Below are 15,421 nucleotides of genomic sequence, written 5' to 3'. Positions count from 1 at the left end.
AGGGATAGAGGGAACATTCCTGAACTACATAAAATCTATCTATGAAAGACCCACAGCAAATATCATCCTCAATGGGGAAAAGCTTGCAGCCTTCCTGTTGAGATCAGGAAAACAGCGAGGATGCCCACTCTCACCACTCTTGTTCAACATAGTATTAGAAGTCCTAGCAACAGCAGTCAGACAACAAAGAGAAATAAAAGGTATCCAAATTGGCAATGAAGAAGTCAAGCTCTCTCTCTCCGCAGATGACATGATTCTTTATATGGAAAACCCAAAAGACTCCACCCCCAAACTACTAGAACTCATACAGGAATTCAGTAATGTGGCAGGATACAAAGTCAACGTACAGAAATCAGTGGCTTTCTTATACACTAACAATGAAAATACAGAAAGGGAAATTAGAGAATCAATTCCATTTACTATAGCACCAAGAGCCATAAGATACTAGCTTCATTTCTCATAATTATTTTTTTTCTTTATCACTCTCTTCTGGATGTGTTCCAATTAATTTTCCATTTTGTTGACATGTGAGGTCAACATAATATTTTGGACCTCTGGGAATATTAATGTATACCTTCGATAAATCTCTACAGTGTTTGAACAGTATTTAAATGTGAGTGCCTTTAGCCCAGACATGCTTTCTAGCTTATTGCAATTTCCTTTCCTCCCATCTGTCTACTTGATCTATCTGCTTGCATTGTAGTTTTTGGTTAATAAATTCTTTCTAAACCTTTTTAAACCACACGCAATATAAAATAGCCAAATGTTTTAAATATGATTCCAGGTTCTTACATTGAATGACACTTTTTCCTTTCCTGCATGTAGGCTTTGGAAGATCAGGTATGGGAACTCTTGCAGGAGGCAGACAAGACAGCTGAAGAGAACAAGGATCGGAGTCAGGTCTATGATGCCATGGCGAACACCTTGGGTGAAGCATGGGCAGCCCTTGTCTCTATGCTTGAAAGAAGAAGGGAGCTCCTCAGGTTGACTTCGGAATTTTTTGAAAATGCCTTGGAGGTTTGTGTTTAAAAAAAAAAAAAACTACTTTCACATTAGAGCAAATAGATAGCACTTCTGAAAATGTTTAATTTCCACAAATAGACATTGCAATCAGTTTTTAAAATGGTAGAATGACCAAGTTATATACAATGCATTTAACTTTTGATTGCAAAAACATTAAATTGTTAATGTTTTAGATGTAGCCTTTCAAAAAACAAACAAACAAACAAACAAACAAACAAAACCCTAAGTGGGCACCTGTGTGGCTCAGTCTGTTTAGTGTCTAACTTAGGTTCAGGTCCTGATCCTGGGATCCTGGGATAGAATCCAGTGTCGTCGGACTCCCTGCTCAGTGGAGAGTCTGCTTCTCCCTCTGCCTCTTCCCCCTGCTTATGCTTTCTCTATATTAAATAAATAAATAAATATTTTTTAAAAACCCTAAGTACAGCTAATTAAAATTAAATAAAATACTAAGTAAAAATAGAAACTATTATCCATAAGTCACTATGATTTATTTCTTTCTTTAGGAGATGGTAATACAGTTATTAAATCAAACAATTATCCTTGATTTTATGATTATTAGGAAATGTTGTCCTAAAGTGTTCTTGTTGATTTAAAGGTGGAGGATAGAACTTATGCTTTTTATGGAAAGGCAACTGCAGAATATTCCATAGAATATTTGACTTGTAAGCATAGCATTTTATAGAATACTTTCCAAAGGCATACAGTTGGATTCATAGTTTGTACTCATTAAAAATTTAAGGAAAGAAAAGTCCTGGATCTAAGAAGGTCATTTCCTCCTGTGACTTTTCTTGAATTCTGAGATGTTTTTGCAGTTCCCAATTTCAAAATGTGAGACCCAAAGAACATTATCAAAAGAGCTGTTGTATTTGGTGTAAGGCACTTACTGGAAATTTCACTTTTAACTTTTCTGTCAAGTGGCAGTACATTCATTTTGATGTGAGAGCACTGCTTCATTATGATAAAGCACTAGCTTTGAAAAATATGACATTTCCAAACTCAAAATTCAGGTCTTAAATTCAAAATAATGAAGGAAGGAAGATTAGTAATAGAACATAAAAATTGGGGTAGACAATCTCATGAATCATGAACTTGTTTAAAAGTAAAAAGAAGGAGCAAAACCTTATTATAACCTATAAGTTTGTTTTCCACAGTTTGAATACAGAAACCTAACTACAATTCATTTTACAGATCATCTTGGGGAAAAGTTTCATACATAGTTTTCTTTCCTGAGAAGGAACCAGATGAAATGCACCTACAGGGTCAAATTGTAGATACATCTGAATCATTCCATCTTAGTAAATGGGGTATAGATGTCAACTTCGCTTGAAATTCAACTCATTTGAGCAGAAGAAATTATCTTTGTTCAGTCATTAGGCCCAATACTTGTTTCTCATGGGGTAGTAGCATTAATGTCAGCTGATTTTCTCTCTGATGAGAAATTATTTCCAGATATTGCATGAAGTAAAAGGAAATACTGTCAACTCATAATTCAGCCCACCACTCTGATTTGTAGTAAAAAGATATTGTTTCTTATATTTTCCTGCTTCCAATTTTGTGGGTCACTTAGTAATAAGCTGAAGGCAAACTCTTCCTGCCCCTTGTGTTGCCAAACTATTTTAATCACTGATTAATAATAATATTAAATATGAGTCCAACCATTGCCACTTCTATCCAGTGCAAGATGTAAAAAGAAAAGTGGGTGATAGAAAATATCTGTAAGGTAAAAGTTAACAGAACTTTAGGGAAAACTTTTCTGAGTACACATTCCTTGCTTATTTATTTATTTAAATTTCAAATAACAGTTGAAATATGTTATAAGTTATACAGTGACTCTAGAACTTTTTATAATGTTCTACAGAGAAAAGCTAAATCACCTTCTAGGGTTGGGTTTTTGTTGTTGTTGTTATTGTTTGTTTGTTTGTTTGTTTGTTTTGAAACTTCTCTTTGAAGAATACCCTTAAAATAAACTATCAGAAATGGAATGAATTAGAGATGCAAATGATGTGTGTATAGGGTTTCCTTATTGAACTATGATGCATGCAGTTCCATAAAAATATGAAATGACTTCTTATTGCATGGTTGATAATTATTACAGGACTGTTTTAGACCTGCAGACTTAACCATCAGACAGATTATTCTCTTATTAGACACCATGCTGCAATTTAGGAACACTGTCCCTAAGTGACGGTGACTAATATCCACCAGACTGTTCTAACACGATTGTGGAGGCCTTCTCCGTATTTCCAAAGAGGACATGCTCATTTAAGTCTCTCTCTCATCATTCCATGCCATTTATAACTAGATTTTATATGGCTATTGTAATAATCAAAATATAGTAGATATTGTTAATCAAATAGTTACATAAAAGTATTAAAAAATCACTGAATTCATATATGATAGTTTGGAGAAAATTTGAAAAAAAAGATAAGCATGTGGTAAACTTTTGTGTCTTTCTTACTGATACTTTACCTTTATGAGTTTATTCAATATCTGATACAAAGGTAAACATATTGATTAAGATTATTGATTAAACTTTTGAATCTGAGTGCTGAAACAAAACAGTTATTGTCTAGCTAGACTATGTAGACTATGCCTACTACCATAGATGTACTGTACTGGAAGAACCAAACATGTTTTGCCCTCTTCTAAAATTTGTTTCTAAGATTATTCCCCTGAGAATTTTACCATCACTTCAAATACCTCTCCTTCATATTTCCTTGAAGGAGAAACAGAGAGATGGGTCATATTCCTCACCATTTAGGATGCAAAATTTCTCTCTCTTTTTTTTGAAACAGAGGAAGAATCTTACATTTTTCATTCTTGCTGTATCTCATCTCATTTTTATATAAAGAATGCATAAGATCATTGATAAAAATTCAAACAAAATTACAAATTATAGATTTGCTAAAAGTTCACTCCCCATCCTTAATCTCATTCCTTCTCATAAAGATAATCCTTTGGTGTGTTTCTCTTCAGATCACTCTCTTATTTTGTATAAGAAATGGGATTAGACATTACTTCTTAGGCTTTTGTTGTTGTTTGTTTTTAGCAAACTTTTTGGGTATTCTTTGACAAACTGCTTTATATGTTGGAAGTGGCTGCTTTGTTACATAGAAACAGTAATTTTAGTTGAAAATTTCAATAGACACTTATCAGTAAAAAAATAAAATTATTTCAGCATATTTGACATATATCCATGTATGAAAGGAATACAAAGTAAGGAGAAGAAGTTTCTTTGGCACTTTGTAAATTGACCACATGTAAACATACAACCTCATACAAACACCCTCAGCCCCCACACACTCACACAAACACACACATCATCATATAAACACACAAACACATATACAGTCAGCTAGGTCATGAATTACTGCAAAACATCTACAAATCACCCAAAGTGGCTCATTGATTTTTATTTTTTCAAATGTCTTTTCCCTTGTATTTGTGTTGTAGTTTGCTATTAAAATAGACCAAGCTGAAGATTTCCTCCAGAACACCCAGGAGTTTGAGAGTGCTGAGTCCTTAAAATCACTTCTTCAGCTTCACGAACATCATACCAAAGGCAAGAAATATGTTTGTTCCTCCCATAAGCTTTTAGAGGTTTTATAACCTTCATGTTCATGTGAGAATGCTCATGTGTAACAATGTATTTTAAATTTATCTGTTTATACCTCAAACTGTTCCAAGAAAGTTTAAATAAAGCTTTGTTTTTGGTCATCTGCTTCAAAAAAGGCATAGTTGTAAATGATTCTGAGGGGATGTTAATGGAACAGCCTCCAGAGATTCAGTTATTCAGTTTGGTAGGTTTTAGCTCCTGAGATCAGGGGCCGTTGCCGCCTAGCTCTTCCTTGTATCCTCTGCATCTAGCACAGTGTTGGCACATGGTGGATCCTCAGGAAATATTTCTTGGTTGAATAAATGGTTGAATTCAGTGAATGTTCCTTCTCAGAGTCAGGAAGTGAAGATCAGTCTTTAAATAACAGCTCTAGATAAGGAAAATCCTCTTTCACAATTAGAGCTATTAAAAAAAAGAGGGGTTGTTAGTGGACTTTTTCTTCAGGAAGCCTATAGTTTGGTTGGGGCATGTACACATTTATTGGCGAGTTACCTGTGGGTCTCTGTTACACCACCCAGCATACTACGTAGTAACATTTCATTTCCATATTTGTCTCTGTCACCAGATTGTGAGACTCTGGAGGGCAGGGATTAGTATATATCTGAATCTCATGAGGTAAAATAGCATCCAACCCAAAGTATGTTTATTGAGTGTTAATTGTATTTAATTCCAATGTAAGACACAATACAATGACATAAACTAGAGCAATAAACAAGGCACTACAGGGACATTAAGGAGATAAAAATTCATTCTAAGCTCTGAAGGATCACAACGGAACCCTTCAGTTTTCCAATGTCTTTTTAAAATGAACATAATACCTAAGAAGCTTCCCCTCAGGAACAATCATATTGTTACTTCCTTGTTCTTAAATGTATGTTTTATTTTATTTATTTTATTTTTTTAAGATTTTATTTATTTATTTGACAGACAGAGATCACAAGTAGGCAGAGAGGCAGGCAGAGAGAGAGGAAGGGAAGCAGGCTCCCTGCTGAGCAGAGAGCCCGATGCGGGACTCGATCCCAGGACCCTGGGATCATGACCTGAGCTGAAGGCAGCGGCTTAACCCACTGAGCCACCCAGGCGCCCTTAAATGTATATTTTAAATGTGCCTAAGATACAGGTTCATTGGAGTCCATTATACTATTTTCTCTACTTTTGTGTATATTTAAAAGTGCCTATTGAATGAGTTTAGGAAACCCCATCCCACTGAGGAACATTTGGAATACTTAAAAATGTTTTAGGAAGAAATATCATCCATGATCTCAATGCCAAGACTATGACTTTGATATTTTTAAAAAATTATTCTTTCCGAAAGATGGCTTAGCAAGCTATAAATACACTCAAGTTATGGACATCCCTCATTTATTCATCTTGAATTTATAATTTATACTTGAGTATGGAAAACTATATAGGTATCAGTATAAAATCCTCTTTAATATAAACTTTCTTATATATAATGACAATCAAAACAAATAATAAAAATTTATTAAATATCTACTTGCCACACATCATAAGGCATTATGTCAGAAAGTAGGGTTTTATGTACGCAAAAATATGATCTTTAAAATAAACATACCATAGAGATTTTGTATTTCTTGAAGTTCATGATATCCTACCTAGACAGGATTTTTCCTACCTTGAGGAAAAATATATCACTTTGTACGATCAACTGGTGGAATAAATTGCTGGGAAAGCATAAACAATAAAACAGTTAAGGTATAAGAAACTAACAGAAGAAGAACCAAAGGACTGATAGGAAACTGAGGGGAAAATGTATCCATTTTAATGACTATCATGGTAGCAGTAACGGACTGATTTTAGGCTGGGTACAGTTTACAAGCAGCCTTGGCCAGAGACTCCATTCCTGGTGGTACTATGGTAGTAGTTATATTGTTCTGGCAGATGTGAAACAGAGAATGGAAGTTCTGGCTAATTATATGTATTCTGTAGGAAGCCAAACACGTTGGTCTGTTCCACTGTCATTCTACAGTGCCCTAGCACTTAGAGCTATGCTTCCCTCTCTCATCTGAAAAGTCTAGTGTGTAAGACCTAGTCGTGGAAAGGGAGAAACAAAATGTTATGTGGAAGTCCTGCCACTTGCCCACATTTCCTCTGTGTGTGTGTGTGTGTGTGTGTGTGTGTGTAACTTTTCACAGTATCATAACAAATTCTTCAATGCAGAGGAATTATGTGTATGTACATACGGAGAATCAGTCATACAGATTATTGTATAGGCTATACAAATTAAAACTTTCAGTTTCCTATACAAGGCCCTCTATAATCTGTCTTCACTTTGTTTTCAAGTTCTTTCTTTCCCTTCTACATAAGAACTTGCTCTAGATGGGTAAGTTTTTTTCTGCCCCTTCCTCTCCCATCTTGTTCATGTTCACTTCCATTTCTTTGAGAGATTTGTTCTAATATTCTCCCTGCCTTATCTTACTCTATTTCATGGATCTCATCCTCTTTTTTGTCTGAGTTGTTTTTGTTGTTTGTTTCTTTGCATTGTTAACTCCTAATCAAATTGCCCAGTGCACATAATCACACCTTCCTCACTCTGAGCAGTAATACCGTCTAATCCTTTATTTGACAGATCTAGGTCATGTGACATAAAGTACTTCAAATTCTTTCCTTTTCGTGTCAAACTCTTTCTCTCACAATATCTTCACTTATCTCATTCTCTCTTCCAGCTCTCCCCTCCGCCCAAAAATAAAACGTCAAGGTAAAAGAGACAACTGGCCCAACGACCACAGCCTCATTAGTGTTGTGCAGTTAACTGCTGAATGTTAGAAAGCTAATGCAGAGTGCCATGGGAAACTGCAAAGAACACTGAGCTTCTAATCAGAACATGTGGCTTTTAACACTCCTTAGTCCAGTTCTAGTTGTGTGATGCTTGATAAGGTACTTAGTTTCTGAGCGTTCTTCATAGTTCTCCCTGTCCTAAAAATAAAAAATAGTACATTCAACCCTGCTGATATGCTCTTCTTTATTTCTTTTTTTCTTTTTTTTTTAAAGATTTTTTTTTTTTTTAATTTGACAGACAGATCACAAGTAGGCAGAGAGGCAGGCAGAGAGAGACAGGAGGAGGAGGCAGGCTCCCCACTGAGCAGAGAGCCCGATGCGGGACTTGATCCCAGGACCCTGAGATCATGACCTGAGCCAAAGGCAGAGGCTTTAACCACTGAGCCACCCAGGCGCCCCATGCTCTTCTTTATTTCTTACTTCTAACAGAAAATGTCTCAAAATTGCCCTGTCTTGTTGAGTTCACTTCATAACAATGTCCCCACTTCTCAACCTCATAATTTGTCTTCTGTTTCCATTACTTTCCCATCACAAAAATCTCATGCCTTTTCACAGTCTTTTTTACATCTCTAGAGCACCACTGATCTCTAGTACTTATAGCTCTCTTAAATCTTACATCTCTCTTAATACATTTGATCTCATTCAAGCATTCTACAAAAATTTTTGGACATCTCTCCTATACCAACCACTATGCTAAGTTCTGGGGATATTATCATGGTCACTCTCTTCATATTGCCTTGGATCCTGGTGGCACAGGAGACATTAATCAACTAACCCAATACATAAGTATAAAACTATAGTTGTGATAAGAACTGTTAATGAGAACAATTAATAGTATTTGATTTGGTATAGGATTTTATATAGGATTTGATTCAGTCACATTTATCTTTTGAAGAATTGGCAGTTAAGTAAGACCTGAAGTATGAATAGAATAAACTTGGAGAAGGAAGGGGTTGATAATGATGTCCCTGACAGAGGACACAGTGAAAAGTTCTGGCGCAGAAGGGAATGTCAGGTTTGTGATGTAGTTAAAAAGAGAGGGATAAAGAGTAGAGAGAGTGAGATAACCTGAAAGGGAAGATAGGGACCAGATCATGCCAGACCTAAAATCATGTCAAGGGGTCTGTCCTTAATTCTAAGGCAATCGGAACCCATTGTGCATGTGTGTGTGTGTGTGTGTGTGTGTGTGTGTGTGTGTGTGTGTGTGAGTGACATAGTATATTTAGAAAACATCTGTCTGGCTAACATATAGAGAATAGATGAATGGATTAGAGAAGGATGAAATTAAGAGGTAGCTGCACAAGTCCAGGCAACAAATAATGTTTTCTGTAGCAGGGATGGAGAGCAGTAAACACACACAGGAGATTGAGGGTAGAATTGATAGGTATTGATAATGAGGGAGAAGAATGTATCATGGATGACTCCTGGGTGCTAGTCTTTAAACTTCAGAATTAGTTCATTCACTTCAGAATGTAGAGCACATCAAGAAGTACAGGCACTGTAAGTAGCATCACACCACTAAAAACCACCTGAAACAGTGCCCAAGTCCCATGATCTTTCTCCTCCCTGTATTGAATTACACTGTCATTGAACTGCGGCATCCTATCATTCGGCAGTTAGTGCTACAGAAATTGTTAGGTCATGTTATTTGACCAGTTGTATCACAGACATTTTCTATTTACACATTTGGATTCCTTACAATATAATTTATTGTTAACATAAAGGTTATATACATTTTAAATTATACCAAGAGTTTGAACGTTACTATAGAAAAGCTTCCTCATATCACCAGTATTTTTTTTCTAATTTTCTTCTAGAACTCTTAGAACGATCTCTAGCCCTTCTAAACAAAAGTCAACAGCTCACTGACTTCATAGAAAAATTCAAGTGTGATGGACCTAATGTGAATCCCAAGTTGATTCAGGGAGCTCATAACAGCTGTCTGAAGATTGACAGCCTTCTTGAGCTTCTGCAAGACAGGAGACGGCAAATTGACAAGGACCTGAAGCAACAGCAGCAAGAACTGGGTCAGGTTCTGCAGATATATCAGTGGGACCAGCAAGAAAATCAGGTAACCCAAAGGGGAGTTGATGATGTCTTGACCTCAGCTAATGAAGTTTGATTATTATGTGGACTGACTGTTTCCTGGGATAGTTCCTCAGTTGTTACGGTCAAATTCTGTGGGTTCTAGTCCAAACTAACATGTTGTTTTCCACATAAGTTAAATGAAAAACAAATATTTTTATTTTCTATTGTTGGACTCTCTTTCTCACCTCTTTCCAGATTACTACTTATATACATATTTCCTTGAAATTCTGAAATATAAATTTTTGTAGTTTTCTTGAAAGTTGGAGAGGCATGATGGTGCTGAACTGTACTACATTGCTGCTAATGCCAGTGAAAGTCTGTCAGCTCCAAGGAGTGTTCTTAGAAGAATAGTCTGGTGCCAGGTGCCTCGGTGGCTCAGTTGGTTAAATGACTACCTTCGGCTCAGGTCATGATCCTGGAGTCCTGGAATCGAGTCCCACATTGGGCTCCCTGCTTGGCAGGGAGTCTGCTTCTCCCACTGACCTCTCTCCTCTCATGCTCTCTCTCTCTCATTCTCTCTCTCTCTCTCTCTCCCTCTCTCAGATAATTAAATAAAATCTTAAAAAAAAAAAAAAAAAGAATGGCCTGGTGCCAAGTAAGAAACATGACCTTGGCCTGTGGCTGGATGCTCAATACTTAGACGGCTTTGGGGCAAGAGGTTCATGAGTTTGCAGGCTTGTTAGAACTAATTACCCCAACTGCAGACACAGCTTTGGTCAGTTGTCAATATGCTTGATGTGCACTTTTCTTGTCCCAACTACTTAAGGGTAAGCACAGATAGAACTCTTTCTTTAGAGCAGTTTCAGATTCACAGTAAAACTGAGTGGAAAGTACAGAGTACCCTCTCTTCCCATACATGCATCATCTCTTCCACTATCCTCATCTGCGCCAGAGTGGTATGGTTGTTACAGTCAGTGACCTACTTTGATACATCATTATCATCCCAAATCCATAATATATGTTAGGGTTCACTCTTGGTGCGATATATTCTGTGGCTTTAGTCAAATGTAAATGACATATATCCATGATTGTAGCATACAGAGTAATTTCACTGCCCTAAGAATCCTTTGTGTTTTGACTCTTCATCCCTCCTTCACCTTAATCCTTGGCAACCACCCATCTTTTTACTGTCTCCATAGTTTTGCCTTTTCCAGAATGTCATATAGTTGGAATCAGTAGGTAGCCTTTTCGGATTGAGTGCTTTCACTTAGTAATGTGCATTTAAGATTCTGCCATATCTTTTCATGGCTTGGTAGCTCATTTCTTTTCAGTGCTGAATAACAGTCTGTTGTCTGAATTTGCCACAGTTTATTTATCCATTCACCTACTGAAAGGGATCTTTGTTGTTTCCAGGTTTTGGCAATTATAAATAAAGCTGCTATAAGGATTCATGTACAGATCTTTGTGTGGGCATAAATTTTAATTCATCTGGGCAAATACCAAGGAATACACTGCTGACTCATATATAGTAAGACTATGTTTTTAAGAAACTGCCAAATCATCTTCCAAATGGCTGTACCACTTTATATTTCCACCAGCAATGAAATTTCCTGTTGCTCCACATCCTGCCCAGCATTATCGGTGTTATCACTGTCTTGGACATTGGCCACTATGATAGGCATATAGTAGCATCTCATTGTTTTAATGAGTCTCTTATTTATTTATAAATGGTAGATATTCATCTTTTCTTATGGCTGAGTAATATTCCATTGTGTATATGACCACATCTTCTTTATCCATTTGTTTTTTGAAGGGCATCTCAGCTCTTTCCACAGTTTCATTATTGTGGACATTGCTCCTAGGAACATTGGGGTGCCTGAGCCCCTTGTTTTCACTACATCTGTATCTTTAGGGTAAGTGCCCAGTAGTGAAATTGCTGGGTCACAGGGTAGCTCTACTTTTAACTTTTTGAGGAAACTCCACACTGTTTTCCAAAGTGACTGCACCAACTTGCATCCCCACCAACAGTGTAAGAGGGTTCCCCTTTCTCCATACCCTCTCTAAAATTTGTTGTTTCCTGCCTTGTTAATTTTTGCATTCTAACTGGTATAAGGTGGTATTTCAATGTGGTTTTGATCTGAATTTCCCTGAGAGCTGATGATCTTGAACATTTTTCCATGTGTCTGTTAGCCATTCATATGTGTTCTTTGGAGAAGTGTCTGTTCATGTCTTCTGCCTATTTTTTCAACATGATTATTCATTTTTTTGGTGTTGAGTTTGAGAAGTTCCTTATAGATCTTGGATATCAACCCTTTATCTGTAGTGTTATTTGCAAATATCTTTTCCCATTCCATGGGTTGCCTCTTTGTTTTTTTGACTGTTTTCCTTTGCTGTGCAGCTTTTTATCTTGATGAAGTCCCCAAATTTCATTTTCGCTTTTGCTTCCCTTGCCTTTGGAGACATATATTGAAGGAAGTTGCTGTGACTGATGTCCAAGAGGTTACTGCCTATGTTCTCCTCTAGGATTTTGATGGATTCCTGTCTCACACTGAGGTCTTTCATCCATTTCAAGTTTTTCTTTGTGTGTGGTGTAAGAGAATGGTCAAGTTTCATTCTTCTGTATATAGCTGTCCCATTTTCCCAGCACTATTTATTGAAGAGACTGTCTTTTTTCCATTGGATATTTTTTCCTGCTTTGTTGAAGATTAGTTGATCATAGAGTTGAGGCTCTATCTCTCAGTTCTTTATTCTTTCCACTGATGTATGTGTCTGTTTTTGTGAGAATACCAAGCTGTCTTGGTGATCACAGCTTTGTAATATAGTTTAAAATCAAGCAATGTGATGCCCCCAGCTTTGTTATTCTTTTTCAACATTTGCTTGGCAATTCAGTGTCTTTTCTGGTTCCATACGAATTTTAGGATTGTTTGTTCGAGCTCTTTGAAAAATGCCATTGGTATTTTGATTGGGATGGTGTTGAAAGTATAGATTGCTCTGGGCAGCATAGACTTTTAAACAATGTTTATTTTCCAATCAATGAGCATGAAATGTTTTTCCATCTTTTTGTGTCTTCTTTTATTTCTTTCATAAGTGTTCTCTAGTTTCTAGAGTATAGATCCTTTACCTCTTTAGTTAGGTTTATTCCAAGGTAGCTTATGGTTTTTAGTGCTATTGTAAATGGAATATATTCCCTAATTTCTCTTTCTACAGTTGCATTGTTAATGTATAAAAAAGTAACCAATTTCTGTGCATAGATTTTTTATCCTCCCACATTACTGAATTGCTCTATGAGTTCTAGTAATTTGGGGGTGGAGTCTTTTAAGTTTTCCATGTAAAGTATCATGTCATCTGCAAAGACGGAGAGTTTGACTTCTTTGCAAATTTGAAGACCTTTTATTTCTTTTTGTTGTCTGATTGCTGTTGCTAGGACTTCCAGTACTACGTTGAACAATAGTTGCAAGAGTGGATGTCCTGGTCATGTTCATGATCTTAAGGGGAAAGCTCTCAGCTTTTCTCCATTGAGAATAATATTTGCTGTGGGCTTTTCATAGATAGTTTTTATGAATTTGAGGAATATTCCCTCTATTCTTACAATCTGAAGAGTTTTAATCAGGAGAGGATGCTGTATTTTGTCAAATGCTTTTTCTGCATCAATTGAGAGGATCGTATGGTTCTTGTCTCTTCTTTTATTAATGTATTCTGTCACACAGAAGGATGTTGAACACCCTTTCATCCCAGGAATAAATCCCACCTGGTTGTGATGGATAATCCTTTTATTTTTTTTTTTAAAGATTTTATTTATTTATTTGACAGACAGAGATCACAAGTAGGCAGAGAGGCAGGCAGAGAGAGAGAGGAAGGGAAGCAGGCTCCCTGCCGAGCAGAGAGCCCAACGCGGGGCTCGATTCCAGGATCCTGGGATCATGACCTGAGCCGAAGGCAGCGGCTTTAACCCACTGAGCCACCCAGGCGCCCCTGGATAATCCTTTTAATGTACTGTTGGATCCTATTCGCTAGGATCTTGTTGAGAATCTTGGCACCCATATTCATCAGGGATATTGGTCTGTAATTCTCCCTTTTTAAAAAATTTCTTTTTAGTGTTCCAGAATTCATTGTTTATGCACCACACCCAGTGCTCCATGCAATACATGCCCTCCATAATACTCACCACCAGGCTCACCCAACCTTCCACCCCTCTCCCCTCCAAAACCCTCAGTTTGTTTCTCAGAATCCACAGTCTTTCATGGTTCGTCTCCCCCTCCGATTTCCCCCAACTCACTTCTCCTCTCCATCTCCCCATGTCCTCCATGTTATTCCTTATGCTCCACAAATAAGTGAAACCATATGATAATTGACTCTCTCTTGACTTATTTCACTCAGGATAATCTCTTCCAGTCCCTTTCATGTTGATACTAAAGTTGGGTATTCATCCTTTCTGATGGAGGCATAATACTCCATAGTATATATGGACCATATTTTCTTTATCCATTCATCTGTTGAAGGGCATCGTGGTTCTTTCCACAGTTTGGCAACTGTGGCCATTGCTGCTATGAACATTGGGGTACAAATGGCCCTTCTTTCATTACATCTGTATCTTTGGGGTAAATACCCAATAGTGCAATTGCAGGGTCATACAAAACTCAACTTTTAATTTCATAAGGAATCTGCACTCTGTTTTCCAGAGTGGCTGCACCAACTTGCATTCCCAAAAGTCTAAGAGGGTTCCCTTTACTCCACATCCTCTCCAACACATGTTGTTTACTGTCTTGTTAATTTTGGCCATTCTAACTGGTGTAAGATGGTATCTCAATGTAGTTTTGATTTGAATCTCCCTGATGGCTAGTGATCATGAGCATTTTTTCATGTGTCTGTTAGCCATTTCTATGTCTTCTTTTTTTAAAATTAACATATATATTATTAGCCCCAGGGTACAAGTCTGTGAATGCTCAGGCTTACACACTTCACAGCACTCACCATAGCACATACCCTCCCCAATGTCCATAACCGAACCACCCTCTCCCTAACTCTTTCCCCCTGGCAACCCTCAGTTTGTTTTGTGAGATTAAGAGTCTCTTAAAATTTGTCTCCCTCCCGAACCCGTCACATTTCATTTTTTTCCTACCCTACCCCCTAAAACCCCCACTTTGCCTCTCAAATTCTTCATATCAGGGAGATCATATGATAATTGTATTTCTCTGATTGACTTATTTCCCTCAGCATAATATCCTCTAGTTCCATCCACGTCATTGAAAATGTCAAGATTTCATTTCTTTTGATGGCTGCATACAATTCCATTGTATATATATATACACCACATCTTCTTTATCCATTCATCTGTTGATGGACATCTAGGTTCTTTCCATAGTTTGGCTATTGTGGACATTGCTGCTGTAAACATTAGGGTGCACATGCCCCATCGGATCACTACATTTGTATTTTTAGGGTAAATACTAGGAGTGTGATTGCTGGATCATAGGGTAGCTCTATTTTCAACTATTTGAAGAAATTCCATGCTGTTTTCCAGAGTGGCTACACCACCTTGCATTCCCACCAAAAGTGTAGGAGGGTTCCCCTTTCTCTGCATCCTCGCCAGCATCTGTCGTTTCCTGACTTGTTAATTTTAGCCATTCTGACTGGTGGGAGGTGGTATCTCACTGTGGTTTTGATTTGTATTTCCCTGATGCCGAGTGATGTGGAGCACTTTTTCATGCATTTGTTGGCCATCTGGATGTCTTCTTTGCCAAAATGTTTGTTCTTGTCCTCTGTCCACTTCTGATTGGATTATTTTCTCTTTGGCTGTTGAGTTTGATAAGTTCTTTATACATTTTGGATCCTAGCCCTTTATCTGATATGTCATTTGCAAATATATACTCCCATTCCTGTCAGTAGTCTTTTGGCTTTGTGGACTGTTTCATTTGCTGTGCAAAAGCTTTTGATCTTGATGAAGTCCCAATAGTT

At 37.2% G+C, this 15,421-nt stretch overlaps 1 protein-coding gene across 1 annotated transcript in view; it reads left to right on the top strand.

Annotated features, from left to right (window-relative positions):
- The window catches only part of LOC111144596 (coiled-coil domain containing 141), a 220,786-nt gene that overhangs the window by 75,095 nt on the left and 130,270 nt on the right, over nucleotides 1-15,421 (top strand). The window contains exons 3-5 of the mRNA XM_022498977.1: nucleotides 826-1,017; nucleotides 4,477-4,585; nucleotides 9,256-9,509. Coding sequence (XP_022354685.1) covers nucleotides 826-1,017; nucleotides 4,477-4,585; nucleotides 9,256-9,509 — 555 coding nt within the window. The remainder of the gene's footprint in view (nucleotides 1-825; nucleotides 1,018-4,476; nucleotides 4,586-9,255; nucleotides 9,510-15,421) is intronic.

The sequence above is a fragment of the Enhydra lutris genome, unplaced genomic scaffold (genome assembly GCF_002288905.1).
Source record: "Enhydra lutris kenyoni isolate GAN:26980312 unplaced genomic scaffold, ASM228890v2 scaffoldscaffold1, whole genome shotgun sequence".
NCBI classification, from domain to species: domain Eukaryota; kingdom Metazoa; phylum Chordata; class Mammalia; order Carnivora; family Mustelidae; genus Enhydra; species Enhydra lutris.
Note: the sequence above shows the minus strand (reverse complement) of the source record. Positions and strands in the feature narration are given on the sequence as shown.